Source organism: Mytilus edulis, chromosome 2 (assembly GCF_963676685.1).
Source record: "Mytilus edulis chromosome 2, xbMytEdul2.2, whole genome shotgun sequence".
NCBI lineage: Eukaryota > Metazoa > Mollusca > Bivalvia > Mytilida > Mytilidae > Mytilus > Mytilus edulis.
In genome coordinates this window covers 69,161,471-69,187,977 of record NC_092345.1, presented here as the reverse complement: position 1 = coordinate 69,187,977, position 26,507 = coordinate 69,161,471, and the positions used below count along the sequence as shown (strand labels likewise).

The 26,507-nt window shown below is 33.0% G+C and overlaps 1 protein-coding gene across 3 annotated transcripts in view; it reads right to left on the bottom strand.

Annotated features, from left to right (window-relative positions):
* LOC139512766 (uncharacterized) overlaps positions 1-26,059 on the bottom strand; it is a 107,841-nt gene extending 81,782 nt beyond the window's left edge. For 2 of the 3 annotated variants that reach the window (XM_071300653.1, XM_071300654.1), the window contains exons 1-10: positions 25,687-26,059; positions 21,777-21,935; positions 14,798-15,035; positions 13,056-13,247; positions 12,197-12,294; positions 11,122-11,291; positions 8,642-8,766; positions 7,532-7,630; positions 2,232-2,376; positions 792-890 (exon numbers count right to left, since the gene is read on the bottom strand). In XM_071300653.1, the coding sequence (XP_071156754.1) occupies positions 792-890; positions 2,232-2,376; positions 7,532-7,630; positions 8,642-8,766; positions 11,122-11,291; positions 12,197-12,294; positions 13,056-13,247; positions 14,798-15,035; positions 21,777-21,935; positions 25,687-25,926 (1,565 nt within the window). In that variant the 5' untranslated portion in view covers positions 25,927-26,059. Of the gene's footprint in view, positions 1-791; positions 891-2,231; positions 2,377-7,531; positions 7,631-8,641; positions 8,767-11,121; positions 11,292-12,196; positions 12,295-13,055; positions 13,248-14,797; positions 15,036-21,156; positions 21,286-21,776; positions 21,936-25,686 lie in introns of those variants that run through there. The other variant, XM_071300656.1, reaches the window with a different exon arrangement.
* Between the last annotated feature and the right edge of the window lie 448 nt (positions 26,060-26,507).

Sequence of the window (26,507 nt, the reverse complement as noted above, 5' to 3'; positions counted from 1 at the left end):
ATTTTAAATACGCATGCATATTTCGGAGACCATTTGCTCCGTAAATGATACGTAATTTCTGAATGACCAAACGCTTAGCTACTGTGTAACGTTCTGTCGGTGTGTTCGTTTTATAGCATGAAAACACTAAAAGAGGATTGTGTAAATCCATTATAAATACTTTTTTGTGTTAACTTGTTATGGGCCTCTTTAAGGTGTTGTTAACTGTTATCTGAGATCAATTTAAGCTGTTAGCTGTCCCCCCCCCCCACTTTGTTAACTGTTATCAGCATTTTTGCATTTTTTGTTAACTGTTTTTGCCAAAATCGAGGTGTTGTTAACATGTTAAAGGACCCCCTATTGCCCCCCTCCTTAATCATCCGTATAAAAGCGTCACATCATTCACATGTCACATAATTTTATTTTTATTCATATATTTTTCATAATGCGGTTCAAGATAATTATGTTGCTGCGGTATAATATTTCGACACAACTATTTGAAATTCACAAAACATTTATTTAATTCTTTTGACCAAAGATTTGTAAACTATACATTGTAACATTGTCAAATCCTTGTTTTTACGTTCGTAGTAACATAGTACATTCCAAAGTCAGTCACCTGTGTCAATTCACATGCACACTACGATCATTGTTGTTGTATTTGAATCTTTCAGCCAATGAAATGAGACGTTACAAGTTGTTTGTTTGTGATATGCCAGAATGTTATCAATGAACTATCAAACGCTAAAGTTGACTGCATTTCAGTGTAAACTTATGAGCAGTGATGATATCAAAATATATATGATCTTTACCTGATATAAGGAGTATTTCCTGGAATATGATATTTTGCTCCAGGATCAAAGTCTTCTTCTGTTCTTTCAACTGGAGGGGATATTCCTTGGAATTTACATCTACATTAAAAAAATACTTCAAGTTATAATTATGCAAGAATAGCGTTGTTTTTCTTATTATTGTATTCACTTCTAATATTGTCGTTTTTTTTGCAATGGACACTGCTTATCAATAGTTCTGCAAAGACCCTTTTACAGAAAGATGAAAAGATGCTCTAACATAAACTATTGATTGATAGAGTTTTTTTGCTCTTATTGTATTACCAATGTTATTTCATCTGATCGGGCGGAGCTTATGTTTTAATTTGCATAAGGACAGTCTATTTTAAGATGTGTGTGATAAGGATGATTGCCGTTATAATTAAAGAACCTTAGTGAGCACGCTCACATACCCCACGTACGCACATTGTCATTGGAGAAATTAAATAAGTATAAGAAAAAAAAATTGTATAAGAAAAAATTTTGAATAATAATTTCCTGTCAATATACACATCTACATAGTATGTCCTTATTATCTACAAAATTTCATGAAATTCTGTTGTGTGTTTTCAGAGGAGTTGAGATGACAAACTGTTGCAGAAGTACATTGAAGCAAATAAGTTCAAAGGGGCGTAACTCCTAGAAATAAAATTGAATCATAATTTCCCGTCGATATGCACAACTACATAGTATGTCCTTATTATCTGAAAAGGTTTCATGAAATTCTGTTGTGTAGTTTCAGAGGAGTTGCGATGACAAGAAACAGGACTGACGGACGGACAGACGGACGGACGGACGGGTCAAAAACATTATACCCTCCGCAACTTCGTTGCGTGGGGTATAATTATTACTGATTTCTAATCACCTATCAGTGTCATCAATTGAATTTACAAAACAATGACTGGACACTTCATTGATGAGTTTATACTAAAACACCCATCTACAGATGGACTGGTTTATTATGAGCGAACCGGTTAAACTCCGCCCAGTCAAGTGAAATAAATCGAGTAATAAGTGATGTTTCCTTCATTCAAATACAAGGGGACATAATTTTTAAACTGTTGAAGACTTTATCTTGACTTCTTGATGTTTTATGGTTATTTTTGTCCTTGAGTTACTGTCTCAATACCATATACCCCAAATTTCATTTCATTAATATTACTTTTTGGTCTATAGCTTTATATTGCATATATCATGTCACCATTCTTTAAAACCTAAATTGGGGGTTAAAGTAATAAATATGAGTGTTTACTATCCTCTATTCATTTCTATAAACTGCAATCAATGGAAGACAATCATTGTTCCTGATCATCTACCACACAAGGTTATTACGAAACCCATATGGATAAGGAATTTACACATAACTCTAAATACTAAAACATACACTATCAAAAATATCAAATACATTTTGAATTTCTTTACCTTAAATCCCACCATTTTGTATTATACTTGTCTTTAGGAGTTTCCCCTCTAAATACACTCCATCTCCACTGATCCATTAAGTATCCAAAAGGAAGAAAGGCTATCTTACTTAATGCCTGGCTCATCAGAAAATTTATAACATTCTCTGTAATAAAGTCACACTAAAATCATACTCAGGAATAAACAATACTATTCAAACTTTGCACAACTTGTATCGTATTCTGAAAAATGTATGAACTCATTATAACATCTAGATTTACCATAAATTATCTTTTGTTAGCTGGAGGTATTAAAGACAAGTATATATTTTTTTTATTACTCAATCAATTCCATAATAGCAAGTGCTAAACTTCAAGATCTTAGTTGAAAATTGGTTCTGTCCTTTGCTAAAAAATGTCTAAGACTCTAAGTTCAACTGACAGGAAAATATGAAAAAAATCCACTATCAAATTCAATGATAACAAATCTTTCAATATTTGTGCAACTTTTCTGTGAAATTTCAAGGCTATGAATTGAAAATGACATAAATTGATTTCACAAAATAGCTACCCATTTCCTCTGCCTGGTCACCCTCCCAAAATCACCATACTATAAGCTTTTTTGTTTGAACTTTGTGTGTAATGACTGTAGACCAATTACATTAAATAATCGTTTATCTAGATTTTCAACTCATTAAATACTATAAAGTCAAATAAGTCAATTTTCAACTTCATATTTTATTGGCCTTTAACATTCTTGATTCAAGCATCACTGATGAGTCTATAAATGTAGAACATGCGTGAGGCATCCAAAATTTTAATCCTGGTATCTAATGATGATTTTTATTTACTTTTACTCATATTTTGTGAATGTACATATAGACAGGTTTTTTCGATTATCCCCCTTAGTTAGAGACGCGACTCCTAGGTGTCGTCGTAAACAGCGCCGCCATTACAACCGTGAAAAATTTGTAAACAAGCCTTTATTGTCAATCGATCTTAACGAAGAAAATCAACATAATGTCATCAGTAGCAAAAGAATGGAAACCTCCGGGTGTTGATAAAGTCAAAACATGGATTGACGACATGCGTGTATGGCCAAATATGATGTACGGAGATATTTACAACTTTCTTGTGGAGTCAAAAGCAGTTGACGGTCAACAAATGAAAAACTTTAAAAGCCTTCAAAGCTTTAACTATTTTCAAAGTGGAAACGTTGGTGTTACAACGCATTATATTAACAATAATAAGACAATTATGTTTAAAGGAGAAGTAAGATCGTCTCAAACAGTCTCAAGAACAAATGAGGTATTTGTACTTTGTAATGAAGATGGCTCAATAGTAAACGGGTGGTGTTCGTGTATGGCTGGTCAAGGCCATACATTTTGTACATGTAGTCATGTTGGGGCTGTTTTGTGGAAAATTGAACATGCAGTTCGAAACAACTTGACAGGTGTATCATGCACGGATGAAAATGCAAAATGGAATCGTGGAACAACGAGAAATGTGGAACCAAAGCCCCTATTGAACATTATTTTTAAAAAACCGAAAGCAGGGGAAGATGTAATGGACAGTGACGAAGATAATAACATACCAGGTAGTCGGGATACACCAATGTATACATTGGATAGAGAGTTTAAGGAAGCAGTTAACAGTTCTAAACTACTTCCTTTATTCAGCATCAAAGGAACGACGGCAAGTAAAAGTTTTACATGTAAACCGTTCACTAAGGATATAATTCAAGAAGATCATGGCGATCATACAGCCTTAGACTCATGCGGAAAGTGTTCTAACTTCGTTAATAAGTACATTTCTCTCACTCCTGCTAAGGTCCAAGAGTTACATATGAACACCAAAGGACAGAGTGGAAGTGTGTTGTGGAAGGATGCCAGAAAAATACGCCTTACAGCTAGCAGTGCTAGCAAAGTTCCAATAAAGGAAACCACAGATTGCTCTGCATTTATCAGAGAACATTTGTACCCTAAGTTTACAGGGAATAAGTTTACAAGATATGGTAATGAGCAAGAACCTATTGCGAAAAAATATTTACAGTCTGAGGGCCATAACGTTACTGATCATGGGATGTATGTGTCGTTGACAGAAAATTGGCTATCAGCTAGTCCTGATGGCATAATGAATGGGGACACTATACTGGAAGTGAAATGCCCATTTCCTATTGCCAACAAATGGAATTGTTTAGACGAACTAATTGCCAATACAAAATATGATGTAGAAAAAAATAGTGAGGGGATTTATGTATTGAAGAAAAAAGGGAGCAGAGCCTACTTTATGCAAATACAATTAACAATGTTTTGTACCGGGTTACATAAAGCTAAAATTTTTATTTGGAGAAGTCCAGATGATAACATTCTTATAGATATAGCTTTTGATGAAGATTATATTCAGCAACTAGTTCGCAGATTAAGGACGTTCTATTCTAATAAAATGCTGAACAGAATAGTCGATGAGATTGACAATGATCGTCTTGTACTAAGTAGAATATTTAGAAATTTTATGAAGTAATTAAAATTGCACAAGCTGATCAAGATATTTCTATTCTTTCGTTTAATTTAACTTAGGTTAAACCTTTCACATGTTCATTTTAAGTAGTGACACTTCCTTTTTTAAAATATGGCAAATATAAACATAAAACAGAATAAAATTGGATACATTTGAGTCAATAAGAACCGATTTATGTATGTACATTTGAATCATTAAACAGTGACAAACAAATGTAAAGAAGAATAAAATTATGTTTTATTTTTAATTTTTTTTTACTGTAATCAGTTGTAGTGCATGTACATGCATATGTACAGGTGTGATTGCCAATAAGACAACTTAATAAGTATCAACAATAAAAGCAAAACAACAATGTTAACTAATATACATGTACAAATTTATGTCACCAGTCTTCAACAATGAGCCCCCCTTATGTACAGGTGTGGTGTGATTGCCAATAAGACAACTTCAATTATAAGTATCAACAAAAAAAGCAAAACAACAATGTTAACAAATATACATGTACAAATGTATGTAACCTAGATAAACAGTCTTCAATAATGAGCCCCCCCCCCCCCCCGAAAAGCATATTTGAAAAATAATTTTACTTAAAGCTACATGTTGTGTGGTGAAAGAAGCCGGTGCTGATACATAAATGTGTATGTGTGCACAAATAGTTCACAAAGATTGATCCAGAGAAAGCATACATGAACCATGCTTTTGGCCTCCCCTTTTTTAACTTTATATATATATATATATATATATTTATTGAAAGAGAAACTCATTCATCATGTTCATGCAATATATAGTTTAGTAAATATTATGCCTACATTTGTATATATAAATGTATACATGTATCCGACTGGTATGACACATAAAGATGATTGATTGTTTTTTAATGTCCAGTGGCAAATATCAATTGAACTATAAGGTGTTAGGTTATTAACAAAATTGTACACATGAGACCAAGTCAAAATAAACTATCTGAATAAAGAACTTAAATTTCAGCAAATTCATCAGGTTCTCTTATTAAGTCTGATCTTAAGTTCACAAGGGCTGAACATACAAGAAGAATGTCATCAAAGTTTTTCAAGGAGGACACTGGAACAGTACTACTTAGAATTTTGAAAACTTTAAGTCTACGAATCGCACGCTCCACATGAATTCTTACTCTTGCTATACGCCTGGTTGTTGTTAAATCCTCATTACTAAGTTGTGGTTGACATTTTGTAAAGGCTGGAATATTCAGTTTGACTCTGAGTGGGAAAAGTAAATCATCAATTGTGAAACCTCTATCTGCCATCACCTCGTCTCCTGGCAAAAGATACTGACAAAAGCCACTTTTTTCTACTATGAATTTATCACTTGCCCTACCTCCAAAAGCCCGAGATATAAACATTATATGTCCATGAGGTGCAATGCCAACAAGATATTTTGCAGTATTATGTGACTTGTAGTTACTATAAGTCTCTGACCTACTCTTAAGATTTGTTGGTCTTTGTATAAATGTCTCAGCACAATCAATTATCACAGTTGTACGAGGATAATTTTCACGAAAAGATTCGGGAATACAAGCTCGAATTGTTTCTCTTGGAAGCCAAACAACCAAGCCTTTAAGTTGTTCAGCAAGAACTGGCATCCAAGAATTAAATAATTTACATGCCAAACTTTTTGAAATACCAAAGCGACGTCCTAAATCATCAAATATCAAATGAAGTTTTAACCTCATCAGTACAAGTAAAAGCTGATCTGCAATATCTAGTTGAAAATTGAATTGATTGTCTGCACGTAGTAATTCCACTAAAGTAAAAAAAACTTCCTTGGTTACACCAGTATATAATAAGGCGTCACTGTCAGTCACAATGTTCGTATTTGCTGACATGGTCCCCCCTTCTATTTTACTCTGAACACCTTTCTCCTCTGTCAATAAAAGTTTTGTCTGAGTTGATGTTGTCTGCATGTCTGACCATTTTTCAGCATAGGGATGGTCGTCATAAATAAGAAAGTCCGTCTCATCATACTGGGTAGATTTAGTTACAGTTTCAGGATAAGCTACATTAAAACTACATGTAGCCTCGGGATACGTTTCATTGTCATTATTTACAGAAATGTCCAGAGCTTCAAAACCAGTAGAGTCAGACACATTATCGTCACCAGAATCATTCTCATAACTTAATTTTAGTTTTTTCACAGCCGTTTCACAACGTGCTAACTTGCGTCTGCCGGGTGTAACTTTACTGTCATAACCAAGTTTTAATTTTGGACAAGGATTTCTTTTTGACGGCGCACCATCAAGAAAATGTTCGGAACATACATAAACATGTTTTGGCAAAGTTTTTCTGTTAATAGCTTTTATCCACTCGAGTTTTGTTAATTCGTCAGAAGGCATCAAATGAAACTTGTATGGGATCAAACAAGGACAGTCATTGTGCAACTCGTTGTGTAATTCACACATTGATTTTTTCCACATCTGGAGTTTTCTACGATTATTTGTACAACTATTAACTGCACAAGAATTGCCTCCACCTTTTTTATAACTTTCGGCGCTATCCATAGTAAAATAAATTAATAAATGAAAGAAATACAAATGTAAACAGAAAATCGATAATGTTTTGATCAATGCACGTGCTTTATTTTTCACGGTTGTAATGGCTGACCGGTCACGTGAGAGGTTAATGGATGCGCCCATGTTTTCTAGGTCAGTTGTAGATAAACCCGTCTATAGTTAACACAATAATAAAGTTTTTCATGGTTAATTAGTGATATCCATGGACATTGATAGATATCAAATAGTTCTACAATAAAATGATCTTGTGTATTTACCCTTATCATTCTCCACTTTATTCAATAAACCAATCTTGTTAAGATGTTTAGGTGTGGCCACAGACAAGGCCATCACATCTCCTACAGCCTCATGGAAACCTTAAAACAGAGAATTGTATATTTAAAGACATATGATTGGTCAACGACTGGTACATGGAACACTGATGTCCTCGCTTGTAACATACAGCAAACTCTGCAATCTTTAATAAACAAAGGGACATAACTCAAGAAAAGCTAAAGTGACCCGACCATAATTCGAACTTGATCCGACATTGTTTGGTAGTAATAAGCATTGTGTGTATAAGTTTTATAACATTAAGTTTAGGCAAAATTACGTTAGATTAAGAATACTGCAAATTTGACAACTTTCCTTTTATAAAGGGACTTAACTCAAGAATGGTGAAAGTAATGCCACCTAAATTCAAACTTGATTTGTGTTTGGTGGTAATAAACAGTGTATATAAGTTTCATAACATTTGGTTGAGGCAAACTTAAGTGAGAGAATAAAAATTAATTTTGGGACATACAGTTGTACAAACTAACGACAAAGGTAAAACGAAATGCCCTCTTCGCCCCCAAGGGACATACAAATAACTTGCCTTTCATTGCATTAATAATGAAAAACCAACTTGGAATAACTAAATAAACAAATTTTTCCTGTCTAAATGTTTATATTCTTATGTTCGTTATTGTTTATTTCTATCATAAAAAAATCAAAATAAGAAATTAGTGTCAAGTATCATAAAAACAAGATATTAAGTTACAAACACTTTACAATACAAGAACAGGTGCATGCAAAATATTTATCATTTTAAAAGCACAAAAACATGCCTTTACTGCACATCCACATTTCAGTTCAATATATTCAACATGAATAATATTCAAATTTTCTTTAAGTACTCTAATCTCCTTTTTAACAATGGTCTTTTACTAACAGAAAAAAGTAAGAAGAAGAATCATCCAATAAAAAATACAACTGTCTGTGTTTCCATGGGAACAAGGCCCTAAATATCATTAGATCCACTAGTCTTTGCTTGCAACCCATCTAAATATGCCACCTTTGTTTTAAAGCCTCAGAACAGAATTTTACCATGGTAACTAAGTACCTACCAGGATTAGCACCCCCTTTGAATAGTAATGGTTTATCTTTATATTGTAGGTAGTACTGTATATGTCCCATTTCGTGATGGATAGTGATCAAGTCCGCCATGTTGACTGATGTACACATCTTGATCCTGAAAAGGAATTTTGTTATTTTTGAGAAGAATCATTTATAAAAAGACTGATTCACTACCACAAACACCGCTTTCGTAGGAGAAAGAACCATCTATGAAGCATATTGCATATCAGGACATTTAAGTTTTCTGAACCCACTCTATTTAATCATATTAGCCAATTTTGAAAGAAATAATCAAACTCAATCAAAATTCTCTCAGATTGCAATTTTCCTTTTTCATCAACATCTTCTTTTGATGAATTCAAAAGCAAACTATGGAAGTTTGTCTATTCATGTACAAACCTTATCAAAACATGATGACACACCCTTATGCTGATAAACACGATAAACCCCTCTATATTTATTATGTAATTCTACCTCAAGACAGGAACCTGATTCCAGTGGTTGTCATCAGTTTCTGTCTGTCATTTTGTTTTCGCTCTATTGCTTTAGCATAAATGATGCAGTCATTTTATTTTTTATATCTTGTCATGTCTGTACCTTTTATAGCTTTCTATATTGTATGGATATTGCTAATTGGTGAAGTGGTATATGGTGACCTATAGTTGATTACATCTCCTTATTTTCATATCACAGCCGATTGCATTGAGTGAGTAGGTAAAGGTAATATCTTTGGTTAACTTGCCTGCTAGCTGAACTGTGAAGTCATTATTAGGTTAGGAAAACTACCCTCCGTTAAGAGTAAACTAGTCCAACAGGCGACAGTTAACCAATCTATCTGTCTATAGGACTAGGCTACTTCGAAGGAGGGTAGTATACCTTACCTAATAATGACTTCATGGTTCGGCTAGCAGGCAAGCTAACCAAAGATGTGACTTTAACCTTCACACTCAATGCAATTGGCTGTAAACATTTTAATGAATAAATTAAACTATTTAAGCCACCGTAGTTGCAAGTATATTTTTAATGACATGATATATATCACAGCTTCATGCAAACTTATGACATGCAGTGCCAATACAGAAACACATGCACAACTAAGAAACTATAACTTATATAATTACTTGTTGCAAGTGTTAGAAATAATAAAATATACTGTATACAAAACTATTTTTTAAATGAAGTGCATTTATACAATGATCTATGTTCTACCAACTGAAAGTCCATAAATGAAAGAACACTTTTAAAATGATATGATTTTAACGAAAAATTATCCATTTTTCTTTAAATTCACTTTTAAACTCAGCTAGCTGAACTTTGAATCTCTTGATCTTAAATAAATAAGATATACCAGTAAAAAAAAAGATATGAACAATCCTACAAAGGACCAATAACATCAACCATGTTAACAAAGTCATTTTATAAAATTTTCATTTGAAATAAAAAAAAAAATCTCGTAAAATTCTTCTTTGCTCTGGGTATATTATTTATGATACTTTCAGGTGATGCTTGATAAGAAATTATTATTCATTGACTATGTGTGCATGTGTTTCCTACCAGGATTGGCACCACCTCTGTACCCAATGGGTTGATGGCTGTACTGCATGTAATAAACAATATGTCCCAATTCATGGTGAATAACCACAAGCTCTTTCATAGTTATATCAGGGCACATCTTAACTCTGAAGAAAACTCATCAATTAAATGCTGACTTTGGTTATTATCAATTACCAATAGAAGTCCCTATATAATAATTAGTCAAGAAAAGTATTCAATTCAAGAGGACCCAGAAAGTCCATCTGCATTTGGGTAGATAAACAATCAAATAAAAAGACTGTTTATGTCATTCTTTAGCATCTTACAAACAATTACTGAATCCTCATAAATTAACTATCATGACTATAATAGATCTAAAACATTGTTTTTTATTTATTTTTGCTTTTCCAAAATTTGGTTTTTCCATTACCTGTTTGTCAGTTATCAGCTGATAATTTTTGTATCATTTTTTTACAACAAAGAAGATAACAGCACATTTTTCAAACATAAACTCCCCATAAATATAGATTATTGTTGAATAATTCAAGGAGATTGATTTTCTCGCTTGAGCTGGTACAGCCAGTGAGAAAAGCAATTGAGTTGAGATGACCAATGTAAATCTGTTTATCACTATTTTACCTATGATGACGTTATCAATTTCATTGACAACACCAAGTGCCTCCTTAGTTTCTAGCAATAATTATTCATATCACATGAGACTACGCTGAGAAAGGAAAATATCAGTCAGCAAGATCAAAGGAAAATTTCTTAAAATAGCAACAATTTGGCATATATGAACCCTTCATGATTCTCAAGAGATCTAGGATGGTAAATTATATTCTCCAACTTGTTAACTTCACATGACTTTTAAAAGAACTCTGACAGACATTGAGTTTAACAGTTGCATGACAAGTTATGATGACCTTAATGAACTTACCTGAAGTCCTTTCCATTGCTGAAATCCCAGGCTGAAGCATGACAAACAACTTTTCTATCTGATGGCCTTTCAAACATTGAGTTGTTCCAAAATGTTTCTGGCATCGACTTTAATCCCAGAGACACAAAGAAGTCTTCTGCAGTTTTAAACATCCTGTGTACTGTATAATTCTGTAATTATATTCAATTTTTTTTTAAATATTGTGCATTCATTATTACTCTTGGGTTACCATTTTCTTGCATTTGCTAGATATATATGGTATTTAAATGTTAAACAAGGTACAACTTCCTATTGGCTTGTATGCAACACTTTGCAAAAGCACTTAGCCAAATATCCACAAAAAATCTAATCTTCCCTGAATCCACAAAATTCCAGTGAATAAAAAAATCCCCAGTATTGTTCCATTCGATGTGAGGTACTAAGGATTAAAATACTTGAGTAGATTTCCATTTACAAAGGAAATTAACTTCTTTGATGGTTGATTCACAACTTTGCCTGCTAATTAACTTTCTGATTTTTTGTGCCAAAGTTAGTGACATTGATAAACAATTAACACAGAATCATGGAGCATGACAACTAAGTGTATTTTGTTACATTGTCCATGTGTTCCTTTTTTTGTTTAATAAACTTTGCCATAAAAGTTGTAAATTGATTTGAATTGAATTTCTTTCAGATACCAATCAATCCTATATTTTTTCTATGTTTGTTTAATTGTTCTTTTATCACAGTTTATTCTTTCACCCTTGTCCCACAGTGCAGTTGAGGAATTATAATACAAAGATGTCATAGTTAATGTAACTCCATAATTGCAAGATGTCAACAATTTAAGAGTATAGGAACGCAATATTTCAATGGCAGTACATTTCAGAAAATTTTGATAAAATAAAGGATTTCCTTTTAAAACAAAGTCTATGTATCCATATACAGTAAATGAAATATTTCAACCAGTTTGCCTCAGAGGCACTGAAGAAATTATACTTTCTTTCTTCTTTCAGAATCATTATTTTTCTGGTTATTTTATTTGACTGACATATACCCCCTTTATGACCCAACCTTAATTTAATTGTTTACCTACCTGTTCCTTTAAAGTAGATGTTACATCCACTGATGTTTTATTTTTAAATGGCTGCACAATATCAAGTATATTGTCCCATGTTTGGGACCACATGTTCCCTGAAATGGAAAATTTATGTTTCAAATTTTGATGTTTCTCTTTCTATCAAATGAATATGTGTAAAACTCTGTTCGTTTATCAGGAATTCTCTTTGATTATCCTGTTTTCATTAAAAATGACTTTGAGGTGTCAGACCACCAATTTAAAACCCCAATATACCAACCAAATTTTTCAATTTTCAAAGCTTTCTAAATATTTTATCTAGAGTTTAACTCATAGAAACCAGATTCTGCATTGTACATGTATTGCCTTTCTATATGCCAAATTTAAAATTTTCAAGACTAAATAAATGGAGAATGTGTCTATGGACATAGATGATGCCCCCATGTTATAAAGAGGCATACCGTCCATATTGTGAAGGCATAAGCATTATGCATAATTTTTCTTACACTTGGTTGAGTTAAACTAAAGTTAGAGAATGGAAACCAAAAATGCGGTATTTTTCCATACATAAAAGGGCATAACTCAAGGACAGTAGAAGCGTCAGAAACACCCCAAATTAGAACTTGATCGGAAACAAAATCTTGAATGTATGGACGGACAGGGTAACACTTAATGTCCCCTCTATTGACAGAAGGGACATCAAAATAATCAAATATTCCTTTAGACTATTAGTGATTTTGTTTTAACACTTTTTACTGTGAAAACTGCATGCTAACTTTAAGATGTTGTATTGTGTTTTCGTTTTGTTGGGTTGCTGTCTCCTCTATTTATACCTAAAATCTCCTTTAATCCCTACTATTAAAATCAAGCTTCTTACCTAATAAATGTGCAGGAATGTGTCCTGTTGCTGGGAACTTATGATCTCTATAGACCTCTTGTAACTTGGACCTAACATATGTGTGTAGTTCATTATACAATGGCTGTAACTGGACCAACAGTTCTACCAGGTCTGTTTCAAAAGTGTCTGACTCATATGATGATATCCAGCTGTCTGCAGTGTCGTTGTATCCTGTTGATAAATAATTTATCTATATAATATGTCAAGTTCTAAATCAAAGTATTGTGTGTAAGTTTCATAACATTCTATTGAGGATATTAAGCAAAGAAAGAGTGCAGAAACAGCAAATTAAGCACTTTTTCCATAATAAAGGGACATAACTAGAGAATGGTGAAAGTAAAGCAAACCAAATTCAAACTTGATCTGAGTTCAATGGTAATAAGCATTGTGGATAAGTTTCATAATATTTGGTTGAGACAAAAAAAAATGGATAAAGGAAAACAAACAAACAGACAGTGTTAAACCTTTGTGATCTCTACGTATGTGACAGGTGCATAACACCTAGCTAGCATTTTTATCAGTTAAATATGTAACCAAACTAATAAACAAATTAAAATAGGCAACAGAAAACCAATGATTTTTCTCTCTCTGATTCATACATTGCATTAGACAAACTTTAAACAAGAGTGCACATGCTGAAATATCTTGCCTTCTTTACTTATCATTGATATTGTGTTGATAGTCCTAAATATAAAGCTTTATTACAACTGGCACATAAGCTTAACATTAACCAAGATAACTTAAACAAAGACCAATGAACCATGAATATGAGGTCAAGGTCAGATAAACCATGCCAGGCAGACATGCACAACTAACAATGTTTCAATACAACAAATATAGTTCACCTTATAGTTTAAGAAAAATCCACCAAAACACAAAAACTTAACACTGAGCAATGAACCGTGAAAATGAGGTCAAGGTCAAATAAAACTTGCGCGACTGACATATTGATCATAAAATATTTCCATACACCAAATATAGTTGACCTATGGCATATAGTATTAGATAAAAAGACCAAAACTCGCAAACTTAACTTTGACCACTGTACCATGAAAATGAGGTCAAGGTCAGATGACATCTGCCTGCTAGACACGTACACCTTACAATCATTCCATACAAAAAATATAGTAGAACTATTGCATAAAGTATGACTATAACCACTGAACCATAAAAATGAGGTCAGCCGCCGTGGTGTAGTGGTTAGTGCATCGGACTACTAACATAAAGGTTCCTGGTTCGATTCCCGTCTGGGATGAAAATTTCAGGGACTGAATTTTCGGCGCTACCTTGACACCATTTGCGAGTATGGTCTTTAGGAAACGATGATAGTCCATCAGAAGGGGACGATAAATGGCTGACCCGTGTTAAGTGAGAGCCATATCTCTTGCACGTTAAAGACACCCTTGTAGATTTCGAAAAAGAGCAGGCTAATGCCGCTACAAGGCAGCACTCGCACCCGCAAAGTGGAAAGGGATTAATATAAGTTGCAAAACTTGTTTCCCAATCCACTATAATTAAATATGTTTAAACTAAACTAAGGTCAAGGTCAGATGACACCTGCCAGTTGGACATGTACACCTTACAGTCCTTCCATACACCAAATATACTAGACCTAATGCTTATAGTATCTGAGATATGGGATTGAGCACCAAAACTTAACCTAGTTCACTGATCCATGAAATGAGGTCGAGGTCAAGTTGGTTTATACAGTATATACTCACGTCCAGATATTTTTGCGCCTTCATTTCTTAGTTCTACAAATTCAGCGTAGAGGTCTTTCATCTGTTTTCCAGTAGCATTCCTCCATCCTTTCCATCCTGCCACTAATTCATCATAATTACGACTTTTTGCCATGAGAGCTGTAAGCCCTGGTTCCATCTGTAAGCAACCATGGCCAGGGATGTTACACACCTCTCCTGAACTGTAAATTTTCTGTAACTCTGCTTGAACATTATTGAGCTGAAAATAGAATAATCCTGTTTAAATTCTATGCACATTTACTTATATATTTCATTTTTTTTCAAACCTTAGATCTAAGTAATCTTTTATCCTAACTACATGTTATGTTTTGCATAATTTTATACCTTATCAATGAATGAACCACAGCACACAAGCACATACACAAGACATGCATACAGAACTTACCAAGGATCTTCTAGCAATAAAGAATCCAAAGATTTAAATAATTTTGAAACATGATTATGACAGTTCATTCAGCAGTTTCTGTGATTACTTTTAAATAAAGTATATTTTACATGTATAAATCCAGTTCTACACAGAATGGACCTATACATACATGTGTATATTGGAATTGCAGTCTCAGCACCCTAGTTAAGTGGTGTTGAAAAATATTCTGAATTAGATGCATACTATTTGATAATTAGACTTGATAAAAGGCAAAAAACACAAACTGCATCAGTATCTCAGCCTGATTCATCCTATCATATTTGTTTACAGTTTGATTAAAAGTTCTTTAGGAGGTCTAGCTTTTCTGGTTTTCCTTATTCAAACATGCAGTTCTTGGCATGTATGTCATCTTCAGCATTATGATTATACATGTATAAAGGTTGCCTTACTACTCCAAACTTTCTTTCAACATAATATTCAATAGCAAACAAAATGAAAGAGGTAAGAAAATGTTATGTTTAAGTTAATCAGTACCTTACTGATAGTAAACTGACAGTAAAGCATTTTAGGTTCTTTATTATTGAGAGGTGTAGATCATAATAAGCTGCAACTGATATCGATAAATAACTTTGCATCTCTGAGGCCAAGTGAGCTAAACTGGGCAGTTTTTCTTCCATTACAGGGAACACTTTATAGTTATACTACCGGTTGCCAATTATGAGTTTTACAAGGACACAAGCATGGATTTTGATACACAACACTACATAGCCTTGACCAATATCCTCGATATGGAATCTAGGGGTATTGAAGGATAATATATTATTGCTGTTTTGTTACTGAGGTATAATTAAAGTTTACATAGTGAGATATGGTAAGATTTAAATGCACATGTACTTCTAATGGGATTTAGAGGCTTTAAATTTCACCAATATAACAAAAAATACATAAATCTAATGATAAGGGTATTTTATAGAAGTGATTATCCTAATTATACTACAATCTTTCAACACCCATTGGGAAACAGACAAACAACTGATATTTTTCATCTGTATACTATTATCAAACATATGATAGAACAAGATAAATATTTAACATTTATGTTTCTTCTATCAGATCATGTTATCAAAATAAACTTTGATTTCTAAAGCAAGAGTGAGAGAATCAATCAAAAATATGGCAGCAGAATAGTTCACACATTCTTTGTTGCTGCAAATGATTTCATCTACAATGTTAGAAAATCATTTTCATCTTTAAAGTATAAAAATACAAAGATTAGTTAGTTTTTTTTCATATCAGCATAAGGTTGAGTTAAAATTTTCTTACTGAATTAGGCTTTTAATTTTCTCCTGGAAAACATCTGTCCTTTTTTAATAAAGTCAAGGGTATGTTCTAGGTTGTCTTATGGGCACAAATTGTACTCCTTTAATAGCAGACTTGTTTCAGGTGTTTTATGTCTTGATTCATTTCAAGCCATATCTAGTTGAGCATGGCACTTAGCATTTTTCTTTTAGTCAACATCAAAAACATTCTAGCAAACCTCTTTGAAACATATTTATCTATTTTCAAAGTTAATTTTTCAAATTTGAACTAATCTTTTGAATGGGTAAATATTGCAGTCAACAATTTGGTGTGGTAGAAACTAATTTCTCTAATTGTTGGTACATTTTAACTGGTTCTAATCTGTTTAACAAATTTTAAAATCTTTACTTAATCACACACTGATTAAATTGCAATGTGTTTTTTCCCACCTAATATATATAATATAGTTTCATTAAATCATGACAAAAACATATCTAACCACCTTACCCTAAATCATTCTCTCTAAAATAAAATTTTGAGAGCTAGAATAGATATCATAATCAAAAGGGGAATTTTGGTAGAATATATGATTTCTGTAAAAATCTATAATTTGTTTCTTAATTTCTGTGAATACAGTTTAAAGAAAGGACAAATTACAAAGAATCAAAACACTGTAAATTTGGAGAATTGACAAAAAAGTGATTTTAAATATTACTATTTCAGGCAAATCTGCATAATAATGTTTGTATCATATATTGCATGGAATATGAGTTCTAATTCGCCGGTTCAGAATCTATTGCATTCAGGGTAATATTTTCAAAAGCATACACCAAAACGTTGTGGTTGGTTTAAAACAGGATAAACAATAGAAATTCAACCAATGACGTAACGTTATTTTCATTTTGGTGTACAAACAAATAACTATTTCACAGTAGATAGAACCTTTCACAAGAAACAGTATAACAATGTATAAAGAAGACTTTAACAAACAAAAAACGCTCAAATTTACCATGTTAAAAAGGGGCATAACTTTAGAAAAGCAAATGACTCACTAATGGTTCTTAGCATTGTGTATGAGTGCACCAAATTTGGATGTGGAAACGGAAAAAATTGCAATTTTCCAAGCTATAAAGGGCATAACTCTAGAACTGAAAGTGGCTGACTGTCCAAATTTGAACTCTGTTTGCAAATATTGGGTTCTTGGTTCTTAGCTATGTGTATGATTTTGATAAAACTTGGATGAGAAACACACTTAAGTAAGAGTGTGGAAATTAAAACATTACCAATTTTCCAAGTTATAAAGTGACAAATCTAAAGAATGTTAAGCAACTCATTGCCCAAATTCTAACTCTGTCAGCAAGTTATGGTTATGTATGAGTCGTGAAATGTGCATGAGGCAAACTTAGGCCATAAAAAAGAAAAGGTTTGTTTGCCCTAAACCTACCTACCCAGAAAATAGCTGCCTACTCAAAATCTTTTATTGTCCTGATGTGAAAATATTTTGTTTTATTCAAAAAGGCATGAAGTCTAATGAACATCTGATACTTAAATTTCTCTTTGCCAAAAAAGAAAAGAAAATGCCTGCCTGCCTACCCACTATCTTAATGTTGGGTAGGGTTTGGGCAAACCAAAATATTTTTAAGTGTGTCCTTATGTTAGAGTTCTAAAACAGAAATGGTATGGATGAAAGGACAGAGAGAAGGTTGGAAGCATGGATGGAAGGAAGAACAGACAAAAGGATGGAAAGACAGACGGTAGGAAGGATAGACAAAAGGACAGAAAGATGCATGAAGGACATTGATAATAGCATGGAGAGTATAATAAGGTAAAAATAATGTAACCTTAAAGTAATGAAACAGCCAATTTTTTGTAGTTTCCATAATAACTGAACATGCTGAAGGGAATATATGCAGGTTGAAGAAAATCTGACCCATTATAGATAACTCATTCCATAGATTTCATCACTTGTTTATCACACTTGTAAGTTATAAATTGTATTATATTTAGAACTTTAAATTATCTCTTATTAATACTGTGAAAACAAAATAAGAAAGTCAAAAGTTCATAACCATAGAATGGTTTGACAGTTTTAAGATTTTCAGTGAAAAAGATAATGCTTTTCATTTAATGTATAAATGGGCCAAAGAATTAACTCCATTTGGAGGTTAGACAAAATATAGATACATGTAAACTAATGAACTATGGGAAAGGCATTGATTTGTTATGTTTGTCAAACTGACTAAAAATCTAATTGTGTTTTGATAAAGATAACACCAATACATTATATTTTCAATGATATATATTTACATGAAAACAATGATACTTATATCAGCTTGTATTTAAACATAGTGTTATATCCAAGTTATATTACCATTTAACCTTACATTGAATTGTTGACTAGGATCTTCTTATTAACATATTCGACAATCCTAGTGATTAGTGAATTGCAGATGACTATGTTTATTCAAACCAATCTTAAAATGTTCAGACTGTCTTCAAATTTGCAACCTAAAATCTAAGTACATTTGTACATGTATAATGACATACATAGATTTTTTACTTTGATAAAACTTTGGTCTTTTCATTTTTTTAAGGATTCAATTACTGTAAATTCAGAAATTATTAATATTTGTGTGCATTTATTATTGCAATTTTTCAAGAATGGACAAAAATGTCAGTTGAATCATTGCGATTTCAAAAAAAAAATGCACACAGATGTTTGTTTCATTTATCAGAATGTGTGTTCTTATTATTGCGATACCCATTCAATTGCATTATTAGCATTAATAAAAACCTTGCAATTGTTTCAGAATTTACAGTAATTTTGTTTCAGGAAAAGATATAACATATCCCTTCCTTCTTTTAAATTTAGGATATCTACATGTACTGAATACATTTTTGTATCATGCAATTACTATTGCTATTTTGTCTGAAAGATTACAGAACAGTTGATCTTTTCTTGTTTTTTTATTTTCCATGTAAATAATGTTAGGACTGGGTGTGACACAGCGGTGATGGCCGATCAAGGATCTTTAGAATCTCATGAAAACTTTTATATCTTGTAAAATAGGAAGTTTGTCAGCACCAGGTAATTTCTAAGATCAAAAGTGTTGTATTCTATATAATCAATTCAATTGAGCAATCTTTACATGGAATTGCTTTGATTTAATTAAACCTTCTTTTATATGCATGTATTCAGCACTTTAGCTAAAAATGGTGATTTTCTCCAAAAACAACTGATTACTATTTAATTCATAAAATCTGCTTTTAATATGGTTGTTTAAATTAATAAGATTAATCATATAGTCCTTTTCTGTGTTGGATCATAAAAGGTGGGCGAGAAAAATCAATATAATTCATTTCAATTTTTTATTTGAAAATTATGGTTCTATCCCAAAAATTTAATCTTTGGCTGCTAAAATGTGACAATATCTCTTATCTTCCGAGGAGTATAACATGCATGAGGGTGGTAATGGGGGTACCTTCATGAGGAATGACGGTAAACTTTCTTGCAAAATGACATTGACGATAATATTTGGTGCATGAGGCCACACTTAAAAATATTTTGGTTTGCCCAAACATTACCCAAAGGTTGAGACAGTGGGTAGGTAGGTGGGAATTTTCTTCTTTTTTTTTCAAAAAAAGAAATTGAAGTATCAGATGTTTATTAGTCTTCATGCCTATTTGATCATAAAAAAAAATTCTTCAAATCAGGACAATAAAAGAATTTGAGAAGGCAGCTTTTTTTCTGGGTAGGTAGCGTTTGGGCAAACAAACCTATTATCTATTAAGGCCCGAAGATAAAATGAGCACTTTTTTTCTATGATAAAATTATCAAAAGATTTTGATAAATTACGTTAAGTTTTTCCCAAAAGTAATACTTACAACAATTATTTGAGACCTCTGACGAATCACGATAAGGATATTTTGACAAATCACGGTACAATTTTAACCAATTTGACGCTAACAGTAGCTGAAAATGACTGTTTAATGCCTGACAGTAAAGGGCATTACTAAAGTCATGTATGACTGTAATAATAAAATCAAAGATTTTCCATGTTATGCATAATGTTATATTCAAAAGGCATGGTTTTACACAAAAATATCAATTTTTGCAATCAATGACAAGCAATAAAGTTCAGATCAATTGTAGACATGTTCACTACCTCAGAAAATAATTAAAATTATACATTTATTCAAATTCCATTTTAGTAATGTTACATAACAAAAACAATTCATCAGAACATATCTATTTTCAAAATAATCAATCTGTAGGTATGCACCCATCAAATCATCATCATCATAGGTGCCAGTCTGGAAATATTTGACTCTGGTTAAAATGGCTGCATTTGATTTTATTTATCTAGGGCATGCTATGCCTTAAAACTCTTCCAGATGCACAGATTTATCTGTTCTCAGAGTAAATTTTGCGGTAAAACGCATCCATTTTAGCTGTTTAGCCCCTGAGACTACTGTGTTATAGTAGTCTCAGTTAGCCCTTAGAATCCACATTAGTCCGAGATTACTCTGACGTCCAACGGCTGTTTTTTGTCTGGCAAAACAGCCGTTGGACGTCAGAGTAATCTCGGACTAGATCCACATGAACCTTAATTGTATAAATCAAAACCCTTCTTGAAATGAGATTGGTACTTACACATAGGATTTTTAATAGTACTAATCGTTTGCTAAAAGGCGTTAACTATAAACAGAGACATAGTATTGTATGTCTCAGACTCTCTGCTATAAATGAATCGCTGTGAAATGCATGGCAATACAAGCCGGGGATCTTTGTGTAAGGGAAGTGAAACATATAAATCATCGTGAAAGCATCTCTAATGGTAGTCAAAAAGAAACAAACAGAAGGTAGTAAGTTACTGTTTGAACTTTCCGCCAGAATAAAAAAAAAAAACTTTACAAATGCAAATTACTGGTAAAAAAATGTTTAACCTATCGAATATAACCCTATTTTTTCATATAAAAACACATTTTTAAATAAAACTTAATAATACCGTGACGAATTTCTTGTAGATACAAACTAATGAAAGTATTGTTGATCATTGTTCCCTTATGAGAAAAATCTGGACTTAATAACAAAATAACTGTTATAGCAGAGACATGTCTCTGGTTATAGTAATCTCAGGGTTATCTTTTATATAGTCAGAGACATAAATTATGATTGCGTAGATGTATATTTCGGAATTAAGGTTAGAGGTAAAAAAGAAAAGTTCGTGCAAGTCTATTCATGTAACCGTTATATCAGTAAAGTATGTTTACCCTCTCTAGCTTTGATTTGTCCAGAGCACTTGTTTCAAGATCCGTGACCATATTAAACTGGCGTTTCACATCTTCATCATTAAAGTCTTCCCAGTGGTATTTGGACGCGTTTTCTGCAGCCATCTGCGTAAACTTCGACGATTCTAATGATACATGAACCTGTAATAAAGTATAGATGCAAATGAAATGTCACGTATAAACAACAACAAATGATATGCAGATGTCAAGGAGCACAGGCGCGGATCCAGAGGGGGGGGGGGGTTCCGGTGGTTGGAACCTCCCCCCTTTTTTTTGGCCGATCAATGCATTTGAATGGGAGCTTATAGCTGGAACCCCCCCCTTTTACTCTGGGTTGGGAACCCCCCTTTTTAAAATGGCTGGAGCAATAACAACATAGGCGGATCCAGGGGGCCTGGGGGCCCGCCCCCGCCCCCCCCCCCCTTTTCGTGGGAAAAATTTGGTTGATTATATAGGGAATCATTGTAGCATGACTGGAGCGCCCCCCCCCCTTTTTAGGTCAGTCAGTGCCCCCCCCCCCCCCCCCCCCCCCCTTTAGGAAAAGTTCTGGATCCGCCACTGAACAAATTGGTCACACACCATCACGTGACCAGGAGAAAACTGAGAGACGAGGTTAAAACAAACAATCATCCATAAAACAGATCAACTGTCTTTGAACATTAAACCAGATGCTCCGCAGGGCGCAGCTTTATACGACCGCAGAGGTTGAACCCTGAACGGTTGGGGCAAGTATGACACAACATTCAAGCTGGATTCAACTCTAAATTTGGATTGTGATTAAATAGTTGACACAGCATAGGTTTCTGACACAGAATGAATGTGTTCTAATGAACTTAAAATTTTTGTTTTGCCTTTGAGCAATTCACTATGCTGTTGAATATATTTTTCACATCCCCCTTTCCCTTATTCCAAAACTGATCTCAATTCAAATTTCTAATGGAGTTTGCAACAATAACTACTAATTTAAATACATCATAAAATATTAAAATGTAAAAAAAGTGCTTGTTATCACTGATTGTTTTAATTTATCAGTTGGTAGTAAAAGTGAATATACATTGTATATTGTATAAAACAATGATTTAAGTTGATTCAACTACTATTCTGGACAAAGAAAGATAACTCCAATTAAAAAATTTCTTGCTATTGCACAATATTGTGCAATTAGATATTTCTTGCTATTGCGCAATACTGTGCAATTGAAAATACTTGCTATTGCACAATACTGTGCAATTGAAGATTTCTTGCTATTGCGCAATACTATGCAATGGAAAATTTCTTGCTATTGCACAATACTGTGCAATTGAAGATTTCTTGCTATTGCTGAATACTGTGCAATTGAAAATTTCTTGCTATTGCACAATACTTAATATAATAATTTTGGATCCTGATTTGGACCAACTTGAAAACTGGGCCCATAATAAAAAATCAAAGTACATGTTCAGATTCAGCATATCAAAGAAGCCCAAGAATTAAATTTTTGTAAAAATCAAACTTAGTTTAATTTTGGACCCTTTGGACTTTAATGTAGACCAATTTGAAAACGGGACCAAAAATTAAGAATCTACATACACAGTTAGATTTGGCATATCAAAGAACCCCAATTATTCAATTTTTGATGAAATCAAACAAAGTTAAATTCTGGACCCCGATTTGGACCAACTTGAAAACTGGGCCAATAATTAAAAATCTAAGTACATTTTTAGATTCAGCATATCAAAGAACCCCAAGGATTCAATTTTTGTTAAAATCAAACTAAGTTTCATTTTGGACCCTTTGGACCTTAATGTAGACCACTTTGAAAACGGGACCAAAAATTAAGAATCTACATACACAGTTAGATTCAGCATATCAAAGAACCCCAATTATTCAATTTTTGATTAAATCAAACAAAGTTTAATGTTGAACCCTTTGGGCCCCTTATTCCTAAACTGTTGGGACCAAAACTCCCAAAATCAATCCCAACCTTCCTTTTATGGTTATAAACCTTGTGTTTAAATTTCATAGATTTCTATTTACTTATACTAAAGTTATGGTGCGAAAACCAAGAAAAATGCTTATTTGGGCCCCTTTTTGGCCCCTTATTCCTAAACTGTTTGGACCTCAACTCCCAAAATCAATCCCAATCTTCCTTTTGTGGTCATAGACCTTGTGTTTAAATTTCATTGATTTCTATTAACTTATACTAAAGTTATTGTGCGAAAACCAAGAATAATGCTTATTTTGGCCCTTTTTTGGCCCCTAATACTTAAACTGTTGGAACCAAAACTCCCAAAATCAATCCCAACCTTTCTTTTGTGGTCATAAACCTTGTGTCAAAATTTCAAAGATTTCTATTTACTTAAACTAAAGTTATAGTGCGAAAACCAAGAAAATGCTTATTTGGGCCCTTTTTGGCCCCTAATTCCTAAACTGTTGGGACCAAAACTCCCAAAATCAATCCCAACCTTGCTTTTGTGGTCATAAACCTTATGTTAAAATTTCATAGATTTCTATTCACTTTTACTAAAGTTAGAGTGCGAAAACTAAAAGTATTCGGACGACGACGACGACGACGACGACGACGACGCAGACGACGACGCCAACGTGATAGCAATATACGACGAAATTTTTTTCAAATTTTGCGGTCGTATAAAAAGTAAAAAGATTAATATAAAAAATAAGTCTCCGACAGAGTGACCAGATTGACGTACAAGTAAGCTAGTTTCTAAAATAAGAAACTTCGACTGGTTTGAATTAACATTTAATAGTGGTGGGGTATTGTTATGGTAATAGTATTAATTGGGGGTTTCTTCATCATTGCAACGAGGTATAGCTCTGTCATAGTCTTTCATTATACAGTGAGTCAAAATGGTTAACGCTCAGTAACTGTCATTTTTACAGTATTTTAAAAAAATAAACGGAGGCATGGATACAACGGATTGTTTAACAGAGAACAATTCTTTTGACTACACTGTACATGTATTGCGAAGGAAAATTTACAGATCTAACATTGTTGGGTTGATGTTTAGACGAGTTGTATATATATTTTATACATATATACATCCCGTCTAAACATCAACCCAACAATGTTAGATCTGTTTTGTTCTGAAGACTTCCCTCGCCAGATTCGAGATTCTGAGATATCCGGCGTGGCAGTGTGGCACCAAATCGCATTTTGAATTTCCAGACCTTTACTGATTTTTTGTAGTTTTCGAAGTCTTAAAGAATATTTGATGTGGTCACTTGCTTCGGACATTTTATAGAAACTCAAATTATAGATTTGTCCTCAGCCTGTTTCACTACTCAGCTCTTCATAAAATTTCACGTCAAACCGTAGAGGAAAAAAAGGAAAACTATTGATTCTATCATGAAAACAAAAAAAATTTTACACGCTGCACACACTCAAAAAACGCTTATTTTTTTAAATAAATTGTACAGTAACCGAATAATTGGCACATAAATACATGAAACTGTGACATAATGGATTCAACCAATTAAAAGTTTAATGGCTCTGAAAATATCACAGGTGTTAAAATGAACTCAGGAAAAATTGGCAATACTTCTGTAATTGTTATTCAATGAGTAAGATAATAGATATTAATGTCATTGGAAGTATGTTGATATCATAGTTAAATACCCTTCCTAGTCATGTGTTCAATGCATAAACACTTGTTTAATTTGGCGACATGCATAAAAACGAAAATATTTTGAATTGTTATTTATAAAATACTTGACTGCATAATTTAATAGAACGACAACCAGAAACTTCGAATAAAATCTTGTCAAACAGTTACTACATATGAACGTTTATCTTAACATGATGTAAGATATTCTACAACTTTAAAATAAAGGAAGATTAAGAATACTATTTTCTAATTTATTAATGCAAATCGAGGGAAAAAATCTAACTTACAGATACATTTTGGTTGTAGTCAGTTATATTGGTATTCCAATTCCAAGCTGCAACAGAGTCACGGTAATAAATTTCAGATGCCCTTTTATTATACTCCACTAGCCATAATTTAGCTTGTTTTTCGTCATCTGAAGAATCTGATGGGGCACCTGAACACACAGCAATTAAGTATACGCCTAGGGCCAGAAGACGTGCGAAATTCATAGCATCTCGCAATTGGAACAAGTTATATAGAGACATTGTTGAATGAAACTAAACTCCGATTTTCTTCACAAAAACATAACTATATTCCCTTTGTTGATAAACTTTTAGCGATATACCCAATAAAGCACTACAATCAATTCTGAACACGTTGCGTAAAAGTTCAGTCCAGTCGAAAGTTCTGTCAGTAATATTCAACCCGAAGCTAAGATGTGATAACAGAAACCGTGATACAAAACACATCAGAGTATAGTAGATAATAAACTTAGTAACCAACGATAAGATCTTTTTATTTCTTTTGACAAGATATTTACTATAGGATAGTACTAGTCAAGTCTGATTTACACTCGGGTATTCTGTTGTACTATTAATATTGTAAATTCAGTTTATAGAATTTTTACCCGACACTAGATTTTTTTCTTAATTGTTAACAGTTACATTCAGTATTCGACAGGTATACGAAGTTTGTTCTTCTGCGCACCACCCGATACGATTTGATATGGTAGTTAATTTCACAAGACGTTGAACAATAATCTACACATTTTACTGTATTTTAATATTTCTCAAATTCTATCAACAAAAGGTTTCCCTCTCGGTCCCTCACAACTAGATAAGATTAT